General features: G+C 41.4%; 1 protein-coding gene across 2 annotated transcripts in view; it reads right to left on the bottom strand.

The window, feature by feature from the left end:
- Uhrf1bp1l (UHRF1 binding protein 1 like) overlaps positions 1-12,768 on the bottom strand; it is a 76,384-nt gene extending 63,616 nt beyond the window's left edge. The window contains exons 1-2 of one of the 2 annotated variants that reach the window (XM_027392600.2): positions 12,488-12,768; positions 2,248-2,392 (exon numbers count right to left, since the gene is read on the bottom strand). Coding sequence is in view for 1 of the 2 variants with exons in the window: in XM_027392599.2 (XP_027248400.1) it covers positions 12,488-12,531 (44 nt within the window). In the remaining variant the exon portion in view is untranslated. The remainder of the gene's footprint in view (positions 1-2,247; positions 2,393-12,487) is intronic. The other variant, XM_027392599.2, reaches the window with a different exon arrangement.
- Positions 12,769-22,701: the final 9,933 nt, after the last annotated feature.

The raw sequence follows: 22,701 nt of genomic DNA, 5'->3' as shown, positions 1-22,701 counted from the left end.
GACTGTGTAGAGAGACCCTGTTTCAAAAAAAAATTCTCTTGGGGGAAAAAAATCTGTTATAAAACAAGATTTTCTTTAAAACTTCAACATGAACACCGTCAAAAGATTTGGCAAGAAATTAAGTAAGATTTGTAAGTATTTGAAACAGCTCTGGTAATAGTGTTAAGGACAGAATAAAGAACTGTAAGACCAGAAGGAAATGAAAACATTTGGGGGAAAAAAAAAAGAAAAACTGATACAAGAACTAATGATTAAATCTAGATAGTGAGAGAGCAGATATTCAAACGTGTCCCAAATAGTGTGCTATGTTCTAACCTCAGAACCAGAAGACAAGTTCCAGAGTCAGGCTGGAGAGATGCTCAGTGGCTAAGAGCACTTGCTGCTCCTGCAGAGGACCCGGGTCCAGTTCTCTACCTAAATGACAGCTCAAACTGTCTCAACTCTGTTCCAGGGATTTACTGCCTCTTTAGGGACCACAGTCACTAGGCACATAGTGTACATACATCCATACACACAGGAAAAACACTCAGATAAATACAATAAGTAAATACTTATAAACGTAAGGACCATTTAATAAAAAGGAATCATGACTGACTCAAAGGGGAGCTATCCTGGGTCTGGTGGCCCAAGCCTGTAATCCAGCTATGCAAGAGTCTAAGCAAGTTCAAGACCTGCCTAGGATGCAGAGTCAGTTCAAGGCCTGCCAGTCTGGAAAACTTAGTGAGACCTTGTCTCCCAAACAACAGCAAACTGAGGATAGGGCTGAGGGTGCAGCTCACTGGTAAAGCTTAGCAGGTACTTGGTCCTGGGATCCATCCCCAGGATGGGAAGAAAAGAAAAACATAGGAAGCTAAATAAACAAGAATTAAACCCAGAAATAACCTGAGTAATGATGCACAAAAATGGCTTACACTTAGAATATAGCTGTGGAGTCAAGAGCAGTCAAGAGCACTGCTTACTCTTACAGAAGTTGCTGGTTCATTCCCAGCACCCATGTGGCTGCTCAGAACCATCTGTAAGTCCAGTTCCAGGAGATCTGACATTCTCTTCTGGCTTCCATGGGCACCAGGCTCACACATGGTTCACAGACAAACATGCAAACAAAACACCCATACACATAAAATAAATACATCTTAACAACAACAACAAAAAAGAAATAGGATGCAATCATAATGCCTCATCTCCAATAAGATAAGCACCGAGCAGAGCAAATATACGTTAGAGAGGTACAATGGAGAAAATGGATTGTGACTGTGACTATATTTCATGAGGCCCTGTCCCAGATCATTATATATATATATATATATATATATATATATATATATCAGAATCATCTTTGAATGCCAACAAAAACCTTAATTACCAAGACTCTTAACTGAATTTCAAAAGTGTCTAAAAGTCTGACAATTTTGCAGTAAGATCCAGATTCCTAAATGCCTATATGGAGTCAATATGGGCAAGAATAGCAAAAGGGCCAGGCCATCTTGCCAAAGTAACTGCTGAATAGCAGCAAATGGAAACAAGCTTACTAACTGTTCCATTACCCCTATGGCAACTATGTAATGAGCCGCACAATTTCACTAAAGTTACTTTTTTGTCATTTGTTTAGACCTGATGTGTCTCTGTGTGCATACACTACTCAGGCTAGCCTTCAACTCCTGATTCTGCAATCCTTTTATCTGAGTGTCCCAATTAGCTGGAACTAGGTACAAGTGGCACAGCTCAACACTGATAGTCAATCTTCAAAAGAGACACAGAAGACAAGAACAGAATGGTGAAAAGGCTGCAAAACTGCAAACCGGCTCCATTTCTACAATTATCATTTTTTATTATAATTAATATAATTATAATTAATATTAAATGCAAAATAAACTCTTAAGGTCTTCAATGAAGAATGAGAAGTTATCAAAACATTTTTATGATAAAAAATCTTCAGACCTCAGTAATCACATTAGACTATGAAGCCATACCCATTAAAAACATCAAATACTAATTACTATTACAAAATAGCTGGCTGTAAATTATAAAACTCCCATTTGCAACATCAGAAAAGGATGGTTACAACTTTCTGAGTTGCCAAACCTTGTTTTAAACAAAAAGAAAAAAAGAAAAAGAAAAAAGACATTCTAAAAAAGAGGAATTAACGAAACTTGTAGCTACCTAGTTTCAAAAAATGAAATTATCTTTATGCCGGGCACAATCCGTGCTAATAGAAAGGAAAACAGAACTGGGGAACAGAAGTATTACCTGGGCAGGATATTCAGACAAAGGGTCCCTATTCCTGGTGAGAGCAAGCAGCCAGCTGCCAGGGTTTCTTAGCCTCTTCTGGTACTCACTTAGGTGATTGTGCAATTCACAGCGCACCAATCTCCACCACAGCCAGCAGGGGACGCTGTAGGGAATGGGGACACAGGGGACACAGAAGGGGGCAGTTTAAGGGAAGGAAGAGGAGAGGAGTGAAATATTCAGCTGTGATGTGCTTACAAAAACACAGTTGTATCTCACACCAGATTACTTACAGGCAGACACTGCTGACATTTGAAAACAAATTAACCACTTAGGAATTCCTTAGTCTCTCAACCACCCTGTTTTTTGTATTGTTTGGGGTTTTTTTATTTGTTTGTTTGTTTTGCTTTTTTAGGGTTTCTCTGTTTAACAGCCCTGGCTGTCCTGGAACTCATTTGTGGACCAGGCTGGCCTTGAGCTCACAGAGATCTGCTGGCCTCTGCCTCCCAATTGCTGGGATTAGAGGCGTACACCACCACCAGGACAGGATACATCCATTTTTATTTATTTATTTGGTTGGTTAGTTTTTGAGACAGGGTTTCTCTGTGTAGCTTTGGAGCCTGTCCTGGAACTCACTCTATAGGCCAGGCTGACCTCTAGTGTATATAAAAACACTAAAAAAATGAGATAGCTATGTCATATAAAGGTTATATAAAGGCTAAACAACTTAACATAAAATAAATTTAGACACTCTACAAAACAAGCAGCCTACAAATACAAATTACCACATCACTTTAACTGCCCAAATCAGTGAAAACTGTAGTTTTCTTTCTTTCTTTCTTTCTTTTTTTTTTTTCTTTTTTTTTTTTTTTTTTTTTCCCGAGACAGGGTTTCTCTGTATAACTTTGGAGCCTATCCTGGCACTCGCTCTGGAGACCAGGCTGGCCTCGAACTCACAGAGATCCGCCTGCCTCTGCCTCCCGAGTGCATGTACCAACAACGCCCGGCTGAAAACTGTAGTTTTCATTTCAGAGAATACTATAGTATAATGTTACCTGTGAAAAATAATCCAGTCTAGTGTGGTGGCTCATATCCGTACTGTCAGTACTTAGGAGGCAGAGGCAGGTGAATTGCTGTTTGTACTGAAAATCAGTCTGGGCTACAAAGTGAGTTCCAGGCCAGCCTAAGGTATGGTACTGGAAGTGAAAAAGAAAGAAGAAAGGGAGAGAGAAGGAAGAGAGGAAAAAGAAGAAATAACTCATAAACCAGACAGTGTTCCAGTAATAGACTGTATATACATGGATATTACAGAGTCTGGAGAAACTCATTGGCAGTTAAAAGACCAGCTGCTCTTCCAGAGAACCCAGGTTTGATTCCCACTACCTATATAGTGATTCCCAAGTATCTGTAACTTCAGTTTCAGGGAATCTGACACCCTCTTCTGACCTCCAGGAACTTCAGGTATGTGGTCCACAGACATACATAGAGGCAAAACACTCATAAACATAAAAAGAAATAGAATTTTGGGGCTGGAGAGATGGCTCAGAGGTTAACAGCCCTGGCTGCTCTCCCAGAGGTCAGGAGTTCAATTCCCAGGAACAACATGGTGACTCACAAACCATCTATAATGAGATCTGCAGGCTTGCAGGAGGAACACTGTATATATAATAAATCTTTAAAAAAATTTAAAAAATAGAATTTCAAAAAGTTAAAAAAGTGTGTTAGAAAACCAATGTATCATCCAAAAAAATTTTAATCTAAATTCTCTGAATGTTAGTCAATTTTTTAAAACTACCAAAAAGATATTGAGAACAAGCAATTTATATCCTATGTGCTTTACGAAAGTCAAAGTAGTCTAATTTTTATCTATTTATTTATTTATTTATGGGGGGGTCTTTTTTTTTTTTTTTTGGTTTTTCGATACAGGGTTTCTCTGTGTAGCTTTGGAGCCTATCCTGGCACTCGCTCTGGAGACCAGGCTGGCCTCAAACTCACAGAGATCCGCCTGCCTCTGTCTCCTGAGTGCTGGGATTAAAGATGTGTGCCACCAACACCTGGCATATTCTAATTTTTAAATGTAACTAGTTTAACTTTATGTGTGTGTGTTGCCTGCATATATGGGCCCCACATAATTAACTGGTACCTACAAAGGCCCACTATGGGTGCTAGAGTTCTCTGGATAAACAGCAGGTGCTCTTAACTGCTGAGCCATCTCCATCCCCTTATATAAAGGCATTTCTCCGGGCTATTAAATGTGTTTCTGGACAACTTTTACATACACTTCTACCACAGAAGCTAAAGAGGCAGTGAGGAACAACACAATCACAGTCACTGGCTTTGAACATCAGGGTATTCTGCCCATAAAGAGAATGCAAACCACAGAACTAACAACAACAAAAGAAGCTGTATGTATGTGTGTGTGCGCATGCAAACCAGTCTGGAAATGAACATCAGTAAAGACTAGCTAGCTTCATTCAAACTGCCCACAGAAAATGTCCTTGTAAAATGAAGTTTGAGCAAAGATGATCTTTCCTTAAGGGATGTAGACAATCTAGTTTCAGGAAGCAGGAACAAAGTGAAGTACTTGGGGGGGGGGGAGTGAAGTATTTGGTGAAGGGAGAGTGAAGTATTTGGGTGGGGGAATCACAAGTCAATTGGATGTCCTCAACGAACTTCAACTCACAATTCATCCCGTAATAATCATCTATGCATACCCCAAAAGATAACCACACAAAAACACTTCCACTGTTACTGTCAGACTAAATGGTTGCAGTCTAAATCAGCCATAAATAAATAAAAAAAGGGCATGGGGGCATCTCCATTTCATAATGAACATTGATCCAAACTAACATATTCAAAACCAATCGCTGATGGCCACTCCCCCAGCAGTCATCTACAATGTAGTTAATGACAATTCTATCTTGTCACTAGCATCCTTAACTGTTCTCTCTTAATCCCTATCTTATCTGCCGGTCAATAGTGGCTCTACCTTCAAAGTACATCCAGAAACTGACTCTCAACAACTCCAAAGCATCTATCTACCTTGCTAATATTTTTTTAACCTGGATTGCTAACTCTTTTCATTGGCTTTTTGTTTCTTCTCTTGCCCTATTTCTCACATGACAGCCAAGGTAACCCTAGGCTGCAAACCTGCCACTGGTTTCCAACCTCACTTCATTGTAAAATTCAGTCCTTACCAGTTCCCACACTGATACTGGATATAAGGAAACTTACAGAAATAAAACCTGAAACTAGGGGCTGGAGAGATGGCTCAGTGGTTAAGAGCACTGCTTGTTCTTCCAAAGGTCCTGAGTTCAATTCCCAGCAACCACATGGTGGCTCATAACCATCTGTAATGAGATCTGGTGCCATCCTCTGGCCTGTAGGCAATATGCAGGCAGAACACTGTGCACATAATAAATAAATAAATCTTTAAAACCTGAAACTAGCTGAAGATGGCTCGGTGGTGAAGAGCACTGGCTGCTCTTCAGAGGACTCCGGTTCAGTTCCCAGGACCCACAAGAAACTAAAGAAAAATCCTGGTGGATAACCAGCTTTAGAGATGAAGGGTGTAAGAGCCTACAACTTGTACCTAGCCAATGCTGGCCTCTAACCCACAATGTAGCAAATGATCTTGACCTTCCTGAGCTTCCTTCTCCACATCACACATATAAGGATTACAGTCATGTAATGCCATGCCTTCCCATTTCAAACATGGAACCTAGATAGAACTCTGGGCTCTGTGTACACTAGCCAAGCTTTCTGCATCCGAATCTGGGGGTCCTACATCTTTTGTATTTGTACTTCAACATGATCTGGACTGGGTTGTTGTCAAGTGGGGATCAAATCCAGGGCTTGAAGCATGCCTAACAAGCTCGACACTGAGGTATGCTCTCCCCAGCCTTGGCCTGTGTTTTCTTTCCTGCTCCACTCTAGTTCAACTCACTGGATGCCTCAATATATTTCAAAAGGAAGCAAACTACCACCTTCGGGGCTGTTTGCATTTGCTGCTCCCACCTCTTCCAGGTGTCTGATCAAGTGCAATCCAGCTGAGCATGGCTGATTAGCGCACCCAAGACTAGAAGCCCATCCTTATCCTCCATCCCTTTCTGTTACTTTTTACAACAGCACCTAACACACACTGTTACGTGTTACTGTTTACTAAAATATAAACACCACAAGTGTGGGATTTTTATCTGTTTTTCTCATTTCAATATTTCAGTACTACAGAGAAGTATGTCATATAAAGCAGACACTCAGTAATTAGTTTGTTAAAAAACTAGTATAGTTTATATCAATACACATATCACTAGGGATTACATTAAAAGGAATACTATGCAAAAATTGCTTTTAGCCAGGCGGTGGTGGCACATGCCTTTAATCCCAGCACTAAGGAGGCAGAGGCAAGCAGATCTCTGTGAGTTCAAGGCCAGCCTGATCTACAAAGCAAGTTCCAGGACAGGCTCCAAAGCTACACAGATAAACCCTGTCTCGAAAAGCCAATCCTTCCCCCCAAAAAATTATCTCAAATCTTATAAAAGTAGATTCATTTGTCCAAAGAGTAACTTAGTTTTCTCTCAGTTGCCCAATCTAAGAAAACCAACTCCCACTAATTTCATACAGCAGCATAATTTAGAAATAGGCTAAAAACCCTATTTATTCTTCCTAGACCAGAATACAATCAATTAAAATCATCCTTGATTTGTTGTAATGTTCAACATGTGGTATATGTAAGTACTCAGGACCTGGGATACATATAGGCCCACAAATTATCAAGCTTTACCACAAAAAGTGAAGCATGTATGGCAGCGGTCAAGGCTCACGCCTGAATTCACAGCATTTAAACCTGGAGGCAAGGGCTGATCAGATGGCTCAGTGAGTAAAGATGCAAGTCACCAAACCAAAGACCTGAGTTCCCATCCCAGAACCAACAAGGAAGAGATCTGACTCCCACAAGTGTCCTCTAACTTTCCGTATGTGCACCATGGCATGCATGCACCACACACACACAATAAACAAATACAAGTGTCCTTTAACTTTCCATATATACACCATGGCATGCACGCGCACACGCGCGAGCGCGCACACACACACACACACACACACATACAATATGTACACCATGGCATCTATGAACCCCATACACAATAAACAAATACAAGTGTCCTTTAACTTTCCACACCATGGCATGCATGCACCTCACACACTAAACAAGTACTTAAAAGTGGCTAACAGTTCTCAGCAAGGCTGTGGGAAAGACCTTGTCTGAAAATAAAACAAAATAAGGAAAAAAAAAATGTTAAAACTTAGTCTTTGAATAGTGATATAATTCCTTGGGAAACTGTGTATGTATTTGTATGTGAACACACATATGTGCACACAGATGTGGAGGCCAAAGGTTAATACATAATGTCTTCCTCAATCACTCTCCACCTCCTTTTTTGTTTTAAGCTTTTGAGATAGACTAACTCACTGAACCTGGAGCTCACCAATTCAGCTAGATTCGATGGCCAGCAAGCTCTAGGGAACCTCCTGTCTTGACCCTCCCAGCCCTGCTGCTCCATCAAGTGTTTAGGGGGGGTGTTAGGGATCTGAACTCAGGTCCTCATGGTTGTGAAGCAAGCACTTTACTCACAAGCCATCTCCCCAGCCTGCAATCACCCCTTTAAACTGTCCTTCCCCTTAGTTTACAAAACAACTCATAATGAGACATAGAAGGCTCTCCTCCTCTTCCTCCTCCACCTCCTCCTCCTATCCTAACAGCTGGCCTGCACCCAGAACCTTCCCAAACCTGGTTCTCCAAACACAGAGCAACAGACAGATTCTGGGTTCTAAAGGATATTAACATCCTTTCAACACATCAGTGTGCAACATAAGTTACTCCAAGTCCATTTATGTTTGCTGTATTTCCACTTTAGATATTCTTTCTGGACCTAGACTCCACAAACAAGACTTCTTTATTAACTGCATCCTTCTATTAGCTGGAATAACTTATTAGCAGTGATCCAGCCCCAGGTATGAAGTTCAATTTCCTTAATATAGCAAATGAGGCCCTCGAAAATCTAATTTAGTTAAGCCTATTACTAACATCAAAATGAGCAGCAATCTTGATGCACAATAATTCTCTCCACAACCAGACCTTTGCTGTCAGTGGTGGTTTGAATGAGAAAACCCCCTCTTGGCCCTGCTTGGGGAGGATTAGGAGGTGTGGCCTTATTGGAGGAGGTGATTCACTGGGGATGGGCTTTGGGCTTTCAAAAGCCCTTGTTATTTCCAGCTAGCTTTCTCTCGGCCTCCTCCTTAACGGTAAGGATATAAGATCTCAACTAACGTCTAGTGGTATGTCTGAGTGCCTGCTGCCATGCTCCCCACCCATGCTCACGGGCACCCCCTCTGGAAATGTGAGCCCCCAGTTCAATATTTTCTTTGATAAGTTGCCTTGGTCATGGTGTCTCCTCACAACAACAGAAAGGTAACTAAGACACTGTCCAAATCTTTGTCACCACAAACTGATCTATGAATAGCTAGAACTGAGTCATAAAGATTTTCTCTCCCAAGAATTTAAAATTTGGCAGGAAAGATCAGAGAGTAAGAGTCCTAAGAAATAGGTCCGTACTCCAAAATTGCAATTTTCAACCAGGAGCAATTTTATCCCTCTGGAACTTTTGGAAATTCCTAGAAGTATTAAATGCCTTACACCCACACTTCATGGAATAGTCCTCCACAGCCAAGAAGTGTCTGATCTGAGATGGGAAGTTGACAGACCTTGCTCTAGGATAAAGGCCCAGGGCATGTGTCTTCCATATTCAAGGAGCCAAACTGGCTTTGGCCTGTCTCAGCATTTGTGGTCAGATCTTCCAATGAATCTGTGACCCACCCAACAGCTTCAACTACATTTCCCTTTTTACATAAATAGCCACGCTTCTGTTGTTTGCAGACAGAACAGCCTTAGCTAGCTAAGTTATCTAGCTCGATCATTTGATACACGTCTACATATTTTAAACCAGTTTCTCAGCTTTTCTGCTGCTGGCATTTGGGGCAGATGAATGTTTATTTTACAGGTCTGCACTATGCATGGTAGTGTCTAGCTTCTCCACCTACCAGGTGCCAGCAGAACACCTTCCAAGTCATAATAATCAAGCACATTGCCAAAGGTCCCCTGAGGAACAAAGTGTCAGTGATTGGCAATCCCTGCTTCAAACAAGATAAAGGCCCTACCCAGATGAGGTGCCATCTACCAGGCGAACTCGTCTTCAGAAAAGACTGTGCATAACAGACTATGTCCTGAGGCTAAGGGACAGAAAGAAAGCATTTGTACTTGGATCTTTCTTATTACTTTCAGGTCCCAGCTTAATTGAATGTATATCTTTTGTCCCTGCACATATACCTACAGACCTGTAACAGAGAGAGAGACACACAGTAACAAATAAAAAGGTCTAAAGGTAAATGAACGGTAGTTCCTTTCTTATATTTGTGTGAACATTTTAAAGAACTTCATATTCGGGGGGGGGGGGGGGATTCCCCTGTAACAACCTTCAACACATACCCTTTCTAGTCTATAATTTCTCCCTGAAAGGCATTTCCTATTTCATTTCTCTTTTAAAAAAAAATACAGCACTTCTAACCTCTTCCTTTCTCTCATCACACTCCCCATAGTTGGGGTTCAGATTATCATTCAGATCAGTCAACTACGTAAACTTCATTAACATAAGAGGCACTCAGAAAACAAACATTAGGCAAGAAACAGAAATATGAACTTATAATACTTAAATCATTCAGTATTAAGGAATGTGTCAGTCTCTTATAAAACAATTCCTCAACCACACTTTTCCAATATGCCAACTTCAAAAGTATTGCCCAGCCTCCAATATTGCTAGTTTCAATCTTAAAATCTTAAGGTTCATTCAGAGTGAGCATTCTATTTTTCTAAACCAATGCTTCTCAAGCGATGGGTCACAACCCCCTTGGGGTCAAATGATCTTTTCATAGGTATAGCATAGCTGATATCCTGCATATCATATATTTACATTACAATTAATAACAATAGCAAAATTACAGTTATGAAGTAGCAAGGAAAATAATTTTATGCTTGGGGGTCACCAAATCCCTTCAGAAGAGTCTCTAAGGACTTGGACATTTTCCTAATTCTTCTTTTCTATGACAGGACTGGAACCAACCTCCCTCCCCCAGTGTATTTCAGTATTCCAGGGTAGCCTCAAACTCAGTATGTTACTAAGGATGGCCTTGAACTTCTGAGAATGACCTTGAATTGATCACCCCAGCTCCTGAGTGCTGAGATTACAGAAATTTGTCATCACACACAGTTCAAAAAATGTTGGGGACTGAACCTAGAGCTTCTTGCATGACACACTCTACTAGCCTGATAAACTGAGTCCCATCTCCAAAACACACATGGTGGCAGGTGAGAACCAACTTCTGCAAGCTGTCCTCAGACTCCTATACATTGGCTGGATCGGGCACATCTGTGCACACCAGGAAATATACTGCAAGTAAATGTAAAGATACAATAATAATCTTAAAAAATAAACTGCAAATGATTTCTTCATAAAAAGAAAAAAAACATTAGTTATGGAAACTTTCTGATTTGAAATGTTCATTACTATTTACCACACAGGTGTAAGAAACTATGAAGATCATAGGTAATCCTAAGTACTTAATTCTAAGTATGTGGATATTAGCTATGTGATAAAGGAAGCCATTACACTCCCACCCTTTGGGAGTCATAAGAGTTCTTCCCAAATGGACTTGTACAAGAGAATTAAAGGATAATGCCCTAAGGCACTTAGCGATTGAATTAAATTTTCTTCTAGGCACATAGTGGTAAAGTACCATTATCCTTGGGAAAGAAATAGGCAATCAAACTATTGTCTATGGATCTGAATTTTCTTATAGAACTAGAGCTAAGAAAGGGTAAAGTGTATCGAATATAAGTCAAACTTACCTAAGTAATAAACATTATTTTAAAGAAATAAAACTTTCTTCCAAAATAAGGTGGCTCAGTATTACATTACCTATTCAGTTTTAAAGGAAAATTTCCAACAAGACGGGGGCACAGACCTCAGGAAGTACTCAGGAAGCCAAGGCAGGACGACAATGACACTGACTTGAAGGTAGCCTAGGATGTGGCATGAGTTACAGGACAGCCTGAACTACATAACCTGTTTCAAACAGACACAGACACACACAGACACACACAGACACACACACACACACACACACACACACACACACACACAGACACACACACACTTTCTAATTAGTGATATTAAGAACCAAATACATGGTCACAAACTTTGTTATAGTTCAATACTTTATGCATATATACTATGCATTAAATTTTATTCAATCTAATGTCAGGGAAATATCTGCTGAATCATAGTATTATTTTTTGTTCAGTATGTTCTCAATGTATCACCTGTAAAATAAATAAATCGGGAGAATGAAGACATACTTACTATACAAGTCTATCATTATACCCAAGTACCTTCCTTTAATCAGTTAAAAGTATTCATTAACTTACAAATAACAGAGAGAAAGACATCCTAACCAAGAGCCCTGAATTCCCTGTCACCAACTTGGAACAGGATCCTACATTTAGCCTGTGTCTTGAGACAAATATGGAGAAGCGCAGAGCAGTAACAAACTGCCAATTTACTGAGTCATGTTCCTGACTAAAACTGTGTTATGAAATGGAAAGAATGAATCGTCTTAGGTTCAAACACCAGAGTCGTTCACTCCCTGAATTAAAGGGTCTTGGAAGCAAAATCAGGAAAGTCTTCAGCAAGAACCACGCGGGAACTGAAATGACTCCATAAAGAACTTGCCCGAGCGGAGAACTCTGCTTATTTACCTAAAACAAATCCCAACTGTGCAAACAAGCACACCCTCCCGTGCATTCGAGCGGGAGCGTCGGGTAGGGGACACCGAAAACGATTGCAAGGTTAACGTTTCACTGGGAAGCAGCCTCAGCCCCAAGAGTCCACAAACATACACACACTAGCAGTTCTCGGTTCACTGAACCGACCCGGTTCCAGCACGCCCCATCCACCCAGCACCTGGGTGACGCCAGGGACGTCATTCCGGCGGAGACCCCGGCCCGCTGAGCCCCGCCACCCTCCGCGTGACTCGTGAGGCAGGTCGGTCGGGGGCGCCACTAGCGACGGGAGAGCCGGGACCCGCGACCTGTGCCCCAGACCCGGCGGCCAGCGGACGGAGGCCACCGGCTCGCACGCTCGCTGACCTGGAGAGGTGCTTCAGGATCTGTTTCTTGATGATCCCAGCCATGGTGCCTGCCGGGCTTGAGCGCCGCTCTCTCGCTGTTCCTCACAGCTTTCTCTCTTCACGGCGGTCTCCTCTCGGTCCCGCCTCACAGGGCCAGAGGAGAGGCGCCGGAGCGCTCGCTCTCGGGAGAGACTCGAGGCCCTGGCCGAGGCCACAGCCGCCGCAGCCGCCGCCGAGAGCACGGAGCATGACGCTCAGGCCGCCGCGGCCGCCACCAGCGCCATCTTGGCTGCAGCATCACCTAAGAGACCGGGGGCGGGGAGAGGAGCCGGGGGCGGAGCGAGCTCGAGGTGGGCGGGACCTGTAGGAGTTGGGGGGGTCTAGCCGCGCCCCCTTGGGCCTCATACCAGGGTCCTCAGCTGCCCTACTTCAGCAGGATCCCTTAACTCCTACTCCCAGGAGCTACTGGGGCTTTCACCATTTCTTCACCTCTCCCTAATCGTGTCTTTGCCTCCATCACTGACTTTCTCTTTCACGTCTTACTTCCTTTCCTCCGAACTCAACTCTCTGCTCCACAAATAGCTGTGTTGGCGTTGCCCTTTGAACCATCTCAGCTAGGTTTCTTTTCTTTTGCTAAGATCTTTCCCTTAGCTAACAGCTTTAATTTAATGTTTCCCTTAGTTATTCTAACCTTAAAGCATGTCCTATTTAATAAAATGTATCTAAAGACCTAGAAATGACAAGGTCTGGGGTTAGGGAAATGGCTTTAGCAAGTAAAAAGCACTTGTCATGCAAACCTGATGACTTGAGCTTGATGCCCAAACCACCTTGAAGGAGAGAACTGATTGCCGAAAATTGTCCTCTGGTCTCCACTTGTGCATCCCTAAACACACACGCAGGCACTCACTAGAAGTTTTTAAATGGAATGCCCAAATTGAAGTCCTGGTTCTAATATTTTTCTAGCTGTGTTAACCTGGAAAGATTGTTTTCACTTTTAGCTTTACTTTGTGTATGTGTGTGAATATGTGTGTAACTTTGGGCACACAAGTGGAGGTCAGGGAACAGTCCTGGGCATCAGTCCTTACCTTCTGTCTCTTTGTTAACAGCTGCTTGCAGACTCCAGGTGAACTGTCTCTCCTAGGATTCTCTTGTTGGTCTCTTGTTGCCTCTCCCATCTTTCCTAAAGAGTGCTGGGAATAGACACCTGGCTTTATGTGGCTTCTGCAGATTGAAATTCTAGTCCTCATGCTTGGGTGACAAATGTATTGCCTGCCAAGCCAGCTCCCCCAGCCACTTAGCCTCACTTTTAATCATCTCTTGTATATGCCTGAGCAAGAGCCTAAGTAGGCACTTGTTGGTGTGTCTGGGCCATTTTGCTGGTCACCTGTTACAGAAACAGGTTTTGGGAAAAGATATAAATCACTAAAATGCTTCATATATACTTGGCAGATAGACAATGCAGCCATTTGAGGGGGGGGACGGTATTATAGTTAGCAAAGCATGAAGTATGCCAAGTTGGCAAACAAGAATTTGCCACAAATATTTTGTTTGGATGAAAGCAATCTGAGATACTTGGAAGTAATCAAGCTGGGTATAGTGACAAAGGTCATCTCAGCACTTTGGGGACGGGGCAGAAGGATTGTTATAAGTTTGAAGCCATCATGATCTGCATAGCAGCACTCAAAAGAAATTAACTACAAAGCGAATATTGTACTACTTGGACAGAGGATCCTTAACAACTCATTATAAAAATTCCTGTTATGAGACCAACTCCTACTCAGGAGCTGACATGACAGTCATATATGCCTTACTTCGGAGCCTTCCGAGACAAGAAAAGGCCGCCTAGTACTGGCCACGTCCTGTCCCTGGCCAGCTGTCTCCACAGTCTCCACCCAGACACTGCTTTTCTCAGACCCTGAGCTTCAGTAAGATAAAGTTCCTTATCCCCAGGCTCAACCCGTTTCTTTAGCTGACACAGTGTCTATCTTATCTTCAAAGTAATTGGAGGTGGAAATCAGCTGTATTTACAGAAGAATAAATGTTAAAGGCAACTTTTGATTGGATTTTACAGGGTACAAAAGCTTTTTTTTTTTTTTTTGAGTAGCTTAACCTCTTGCTTTGTCCTGATTATGAACTATTAGAAGAAACAAATATAGGACAACAAAACAAAATACAAGGAAGTTAAAATATTCTTAAGGCCCAAGTCAGACTTGGAGTACAGAACCAACTGGATGGTCTAATGTAATTCAGACTACCAATACTCACAGGTCCCTTTTCTCTGCCTAGGGCTTCTTGCAGAGTCATAACAGCTCTGACTGTGGCAATGTTAGTCTACATTAGAAGTTTTAGTTTATATGCACTCGGTGCACAGGTGTATAGGTAAAAGTTAGGAAAAGATGGGTGGGATTAATCTTTAGCCTCTTTAACATTTTTCAGACTTTTTAAAGACAAGCCTAAAAGGAAACATATACCATTTATCTTCTGGTTACTTGAGAGACATAGCTGTTTTATGTGGACATAAAACTCAAATGTTACATATAAGTTGGCTATAGTTTGAAAAGTTAATTTTAAAAGTTGAAAATGCATGATGCCTGTAACTTTAGCTAGTAAAAAGGCAAGTTCAAGGCCAGAACTTCGCAACTTAGTGAGATCTTGGCTCAACAAAACAAAGCCTGGGGGTGTAGTTCATCCCCAGAATGTTATCCTCCATACATAGTAACTATTCATTTTTGATCAGCATTTTTAAAAGTTATAGGCAGATATAGGTAATATAAGTAATCACTGCACCTTCTGCTAACTCAGATATGGATACATATCAGAAAGGATTATTTTCAAAATAAGCTAGGGAAAAATGAAAATAAACTAGGGAGTTATAAAAATACTGAGATATAAAAGCTGTAAAAGGATAGAGAGTAATCATATCAGCTTGTCTACTTGGCTAAATTTTAGTATCTAAATAAATGAGTATGCAAAAGTCATTTGAAATTTTCTCTAAAAAAAAAAAGGAAATTGTTGAAATAGGAAAAACTGTTACATTCTATGCCTCCATGTCACCCAGCCACAACTCAAGTGTTTTTCAGAGACCACAGAGTTATGTCTAAAAAAGGAAAAGAAATTGCACTACCTCCTGAAGGTATATTAGGACACTATTTGGGTTTGGGGGGATAGTTTATGCATAATCTAACAACCTGACCTGTCTTGAAGAACTCATGAGGATGTGGAAATACGAAGCCTCCACATGCCTATAGTAATAGCTAATCAGGAGGTTGGACCAGAAGGACCATATGAGGCCTAGAGTTTGAGGACAATTAGAGAGAGAGAGAGAGAGAGAGAGAGAGAGAGAGAGAGAGAGAGGAATAAGAAAGAGAAGGAAGAGAGCAAGAATGAGAGAGAGAGAGAGAGAGAGAGAGAGAGAGAGAGAGAGAGCCAGAAAGGCACACACTTGAGAATGGAAGATAGCATGTTGGTTGACTTTAGCATTTAATCATATACTATAAAACAAGCCTTTAAAAATATCTGGGGCTTTCTGGTGGTGACATCTCCCTATAAGAATACACCTCTTCAAAGGGACACCTCCATCCCTTTCCAGAAAGGGGAGAGGAAACAAGAGCAGGGGCCTAACTCCTAGGTCATGCATGGCTCTAAGATTCCCAGACTGCTGGGGAGTCACCACAGCCCTTAGCTGTAAGTATGGACATTTTCTATTTTGGCTCCTCTGTTTTCTGCCTGCCTCTAAGGGGAGGAGCAAGGCAGACAGAAGGATGTTCCTTCTGGAGGAAGCAAAATAAAAAAAGCACCCTGAGATCAGTGAAAAAAAACATCCCAAAAAGCACGTTTTGGATATTAAAAACAAAAACAGAGCTTGGGTTGCCTAAATGAAATGGTAAAAACTGTTGTTGTTGTAGGATGAGTAAACATTCTGGTGTGAATGTAAGGTCTGTGGGGTCCAGTGTGACTGAAGCCCAAATGTTGCCTCAGGCACTTTTGTTGTGTAAACTTGGGCAAGGTTTTTTGTTTGTTTTGAAAGGCTTTTCCAGGCTGTTATTTCACTTGTTAGGAGATAATAGCATCTAATTTAGGTTATTTATGAGACCTAATTGAGATTATGCACATAGTTTTTTAACACACACTGGTGTTGTGATTTGTTATTGTTATTAGAAGAGAGCAAAGCATTGCAAGACCAGATTCAGGAAGGTTTACAGGAGAGATTGCTGGGTCTCAGTGAAACCCAGAACCAGTCTCACCCACTACCAGAGATCCTCCCTGCATTTTCCATCCTGCCCCTCCCCTAAACCCCTCCATTTTAGGGGCTGGGCTTGGCTTCCATTCCCCAGTTGCTCAACCATTTTGGCTACATAGTCTGCTTGTGCTGCTCTCCTTCTCTAGTCCCCTTCCACTGCCCCCCTCCCCCATCCCCATCCATGTCTCCTCTCATGGCCTGGTTCAGTCTACTGGCCCCGTCTGGTCTGAACCCTCTTGCTGTATTTTTCCTCCTCAACAACACCTAGAACAGTCATGTCCTCATTCCTCATTTTTTTCACGCTCATCAAAAGATGAACGTGTCACTTTAATTTGCATGAAAAAAATAACTGACTTTGAAATCAAAGACTTGGGTTTGAAAGACAGATTGTCAAAGCCACTCAGAAAAGTGCCCTACCCAACAGAACGGCAGCTATTGGTGACTCACTAGGCAGAAGAGAGTGATTTAAGCAGATGGGACATAAGTGTGACAAAACACTGAAGTGTGAAAGTCACAGCTATAAATGGTTGGCGATCTAATGTTGTGGTTAGAACAACATAAAAGTTTCTTTTCAAAATAGCAACTGTTATAGAACCCATGTCATTAATTACAGTCACAGTTTCATTGTGGAAAATAAGTGATAACAGTTTCACACTTGTTCTTCCTTGATGGAGAGAATGCATACTACCTCAAACTAGTACAAATATAGTAGTGCTTTAAAATTTATTAACATGTTTAGTAATTGGCATTCAATTTGCAAACTGTAAATTTTAAATTCAGTGGCAGAACACTTTGCCTAGAATGCATAAGGCTCTGGGTTTGATCCATAGGACCAGAAAAGAATAAAAGTATATTTTTAAAATGTTGGAAGCAGGGGGCTGAAGAGATGGCTCAGTGGTTAAGAGCACTGACTGCTCTTCCAGAGGTTCTGAGTTCAATTCCCAGCAACCACATGGTGGCTCACAACCATCTGTAATGAGATCTGGTGCCCATAATAAATAAAATTTTTTAAAAAAATAAACCTTTAAAAAATGTTGGAATTTATTACTAAATGTTGTTTGAAGCTGAAGTTATCAAAAGAGTTCAGTGATCAAAAATTGGACTTGATACCAAGAAAGATATAACTGCTCCTAACACTTGTGCAAGATGCCAAAACAGACAAGATTTGCATCACTATCTTAAACATGTGCTTGTGATATGTACAGAAATTATGCATATATGATACAGATATATACAAAAGCTACATGGTTATGTAAGTAATTCTAATGCTTACTTGAGTGACTTCTTGGTCAGATGGTATCATTTCCCATATAAAAAATAAAGTGTAAACAAAAGAAATCAGTGAAACAAAAAAAATGTTGGAAGCATGCTTGCCTTAACAAATTCCCAGTGAACATTCTCTTCATTTGCCTCTTTGTTGTTACAATAAAACACTGACCACAAACAACTTGTGAGAAAGAAGGGTTTATTTGGGTTACAGGTTACAATCCATCATTGATAAAGCCTGAGCTGGACATGGCTTCTAATCCCAGCACTCAGGAGGCAGAGGTAGGTGGATCTCTGTGAGTTCAAGGCCAGCCTGGTCTTCAAAGAGAGTTCCAGGACAGCCTCCGAATCCACAGAGAAACCCTGTCTCAAAAAAACAAAACAAAAATAAACAAACAAACAAAGCCTGAGCTGTAGCTCCATGAAGAAACCTGAAGGCAAGATCTGAAGCAGAGACCTCAGAGGAACACTGCTTACAGGCTTGCTTCCTTCCTCTGGCTTGCTCAACTACTTTTCTTATACAACTTGGGCCTACCTGCCCAGGAATGGCACAACCCACAGTGGACTGGGCCACCCAACATAATCAGCAACTAAGCAAATGCCCCACAGAGAGGCTCATCAAACCCTCTTATAGAAGCAATTCCTAAATTGAGATTCCCTCTTCTCAGGTTTGTGCAGAGTAGACAAAAACTCAACTGGCACATAGATCAACCATTTGTTAAATATTAATACAAGAACCTAAGTCTTTTGTTTGTTTCTTTTTTTCTGGACAGGGTTTTTCTGTGGCTTTGGAGGCTGTCCTGGAACTAGCTCTTGTAGTAACCTGTAGCCTGTCTCTGCCTCCCAAGTGCTGGGATTAAGGGTGTGCACCACCCCCCCCAGCTGAACTTAAGTCTTATATGTATTCATTATAGACTTATATGATGCTTATGCTTAAATATGCTTAAAAAGTGGATTTACATGCTTTTAATCAAAGACAGTATGATCTCTATGAGTTCAAGACCAGCCTCATCTACAAAGCAAGTTTCAGGACAGTCAGGACATAAAGAAACCCTGTCTTGAAAAATCAGAAAAATAAAAAGAAAGAAAAAGAAAAAAGTCAGTTTATAACACTGACTGCTGTTCCACAGGACCTGAGTTTAATCCTCAACACCACACAGCTGTTTATAACTAACTCCAGTTCCAGGGGATCTGGCACCACCACACAGACATACATGCAAGGAAAACATTAATGCACATAAAAATATTTTAAGAATGTAAAAAACAGCCGGGCGTTGGTGGCGCACGCCTTTAATCCCAGCACTCGGGAGGCAGAACCAGGCGGATCTCTGTGGGTTTGAGGCCAGCCTGGTCTCCAGAGCGAGTGCCAGGATAGGCTCCAAAGCTACACAGAGAAACCCTGTCTCAAAAAACAAACAAACAAAAAAGAATGTAAAAAACAACAAAAAAGAAAAGTTGGGTTTATAGACTTTAAAGTATTTGTGCTAAAGGGTGGGGAAGAAGTGTGCAAAGTGTGAAGGTGAAGAGAGACGGAGATTTTATTAGACAATTTATGCTGAAGCTGGTTCAGCTTGCTCACAAGAATCAATAGTTGGACTGGAGAGATGGCTCAGAAGCTAAGAACACTGGCTGCTCTTCCAGAGGACCCAGATTGCAATTTCCACAACCTAGATGCATAAGCAACAGGTACCCTCCTCTGGCACTGTATTACTTACCTTTATCATTGCTGTCTGCAATAACTGACAAAACTCAAATTTCAAGGCCAGGCAGTGGTGGCGCATGCCTTTGATACCAGCACTCGGAAGCAGAGGCAGGCAGATTTCTGTGAACTCAAGGCCAGCCTCGTCTACAGAGTGAGTTCCAGGACAGGCTCCAAAGCTACACAGAGAAACCCTGTCACGGTTAAAAAAAAAATGAAAAATCAGTTACAGAAGAGAGTGTTCATATTTGGCTCACAGTTGGAGGGCACAGCCATGGCAGAAAAGTCATAGTGGCAGGTGATGGAGGCAACTATGATATCCTTCCACATGATATCCACAGTCAGGAACCAGAAAGAAACTAATCACTTCAGTCTGGAAGTTAGGATGGGTCTTCTCATCACTATGAGCTGAACTAGAATCATCCCTCACATATATGCCCAGAAATTTGTCTCCAAGATAACTGTCAAGTTGGCAGCCAGTATAAACCACCACAAGGTGTTGATGAGATCTCTGATTTATAAAAATGCTTTTATTTCAAAAGAGAAAAAGAGTGGAGGCTGGAAAGGCATTGAGGAGATGGTGGCATACTTATTTCAGGTGATAGATAAGGAAGTGCCAGTAAAGATGAAGCAAGATCAATTATAGATTTCAGAGATTTAGTCAAAGATGAGTTGACAGTAATTGAGGTTTCAATGGTGAAGCACTGGGTGGAGTTTGAAGGAACACCAAGAACTGAGAGGATAATATTGAGGGTTATTTTCTGTCTTTAAGGTTGTCTCGGGATTTTGAGGTGGAAGCATTTAAGACAGAGAATTCTGGTTTTGGAAGCATCTGTTTTCGATGATAACTAAAGCCAAGAACAAGAAGGACCTTGATCAAGAAGCATGTAAATGGTGAGGAAAGCCAGAACAAAGTTTAAATGAGAAAGGGCTGAAGCACAGTAGAAATAGGATTGGAAGAGCATAGTGAAGGATAAAAAACATAGAAATGATGACTGCTGTATGATATAAGATTTAAAAGATATGTTACTTGATTGGAGTAAATGAGTTTATTCCTTTTTTGTTTGGTGGGAGTTTTTATTTTGTTGATTTTGAGACCAGAACTCTACTCATAGTGCCATTCTTGAACTTGCTATGTAGCTCAGGTTGGGCTTGGAAGAGGTGATCGTCCTCCCTCAGCCTGAGATCTTATCACTTTATCACTTCAGTGTTGAGTTGGATAAAATAGAATGATGATGTTGGACAAAATTAACTTTAGACTTTCAGTGAAAATTTCCTTTTTTATGACCCTGAGCTTCATTCCCACACCCTAAGTAACTCTCTCTCTCTCTTTCTCTCTCTCTCTCTCTCTCTCTCTCTCTCTCTCTCTCTCTCTCTGTCTCTGTCTCTCTCTGTCTCTCTGTCTCTCTCTCTCTGTCTCTCTCTGTCTCTGTCTCTGTCTCTGTCTCTCTCTGTCTCTCTGTCTCTCTCTGTCTCTCTGTCTCTCTCTCTCTGTCTCTCTCTGTCTCTCTCTCTGTCTCTGTCTCTGTCTCTGGGACAGGGTTTCCTTTTTGTGTAGTCTTGTCTGTCCTGGAACTTGCTCGTGCTCTGTAGACCAGGCTGACCTCAAACTCAGGGATCCGCCTGCCTCTGCCTCCCAGGTGAGTGCTGGGATTAAAGGAGTGTGCTACTACCCTTCCCTAATTAACTTTTTAATATAAATCAATATAGATGTCAACAGGCAGATTGCTTGATTTGAAGGAGTTTGACAGTTAAGCAGGTTGACAGAGGGTGATCATATATAAAAGAAAATGATGATTGCTCAATTGAGAGAGGGCGAAAATGATGGCAGCTCAGTTGATAGGATGCTTGCCCAGCATGCATGAAGCCCTATTTTTTCCTAAGGAAGCACACAATCCAGGCAAGGTGGCACAAGCCTGTAATTCCAGAACTCCTGCAGGTGGACACAGGAAGATCCCAGGTTCAAGAGCACCCTTCTATATAGTAAAATTGAAGCCAGCCAGGGCTACATTAAACCCTACCTCAAAATAAGTATTAAATGGAAAAGATGGTAACAGCATCTCTTGACAGGTACTTGACTAACACTAACATCAAACAATTATGTAATATAGAGGGACTCATATTGCTTTATTTTATACTTGAGATAACCCAAGACTTGATTAAGTTGCTTAAACATTTAATGTCATAGTCACAGTTTGAATTTATTGGCTATACTCTTAGCTATTTATCTCCTGAAGACTAGTTAATATGTGTAAATAAACTGGAACAGTAGGTTGTGCTTTCCTTTTATCAGTCATTACCCAAAATTATTTAGCCATTTTGTACCAGAGTCTGAATTCCAATCCAACTTTCTTTTCTTTTCTTTTTTTTTCTTCCTTCCTTCCTTCCTCCCCCCCCCCTTTTTTTGAGACAGGGTCTCTCTCTCTGTTATGCATCTCTGGCTGCCCTGGAAATCTCTATGTAGTCGAGGCTGGTTTTGAGCTCTCAGAGATCCACTAGCCTCTGCCTCCAGTGTTGGGATTAAAGGCGTGTGCCACCATGCCCGGCTCCAAAATTCTCTTAAAATTATGAAACACCAGCCCTCCGTTTTACAGAAACACGCAGGAAGGACATCTAATTCCAGGAATCAGAACTGAGAGGGAGCATGTCAGATGTCTTTTGCAGATAGGACACATAAAGGGATTAGTTGGGGAACGCGAATGTGAGTAGAAAAAGAAAAAAAAGGCCGATAACTAAACAGCAAATACATTATTTATTGTGATCAAATCCTACAACCTGATGACAAACGCCAAGAAATAAAGGTGAGACTGGAGAGACCCCACGCTGCGTATGGTTTTGTACTCTTCAAGAATAGAAGTGTCTCAACAAAACACGCACAGGCACGCACACGCAGTCAACCACAGAGGTTACAAAAAGCTTTCATTCGCCAATGTGCGCAATAAGGAAAGATAACTAAAGGGAGAAAAGGTATTTAGTAGTTTCTAGTACTGAAAGTCCTCGCTCCCTAAAAAGAGTAAGTTAGAGAACT

Source organism: Cricetulus griseus (assembly GCF_003668045.3).
Source record: "Cricetulus griseus strain 17A/GY chromosome 1 unlocalized genomic scaffold, alternate assembly CriGri-PICRH-1.0 chr1_0, whole genome shotgun sequence".
Lineage (NCBI taxonomy): Eukaryota > Metazoa > Chordata > Mammalia > Rodentia > Cricetidae > Cricetulus > Cricetulus griseus.
This window is presented reverse-complemented; position numbering and strand designations above follow the sequence as displayed.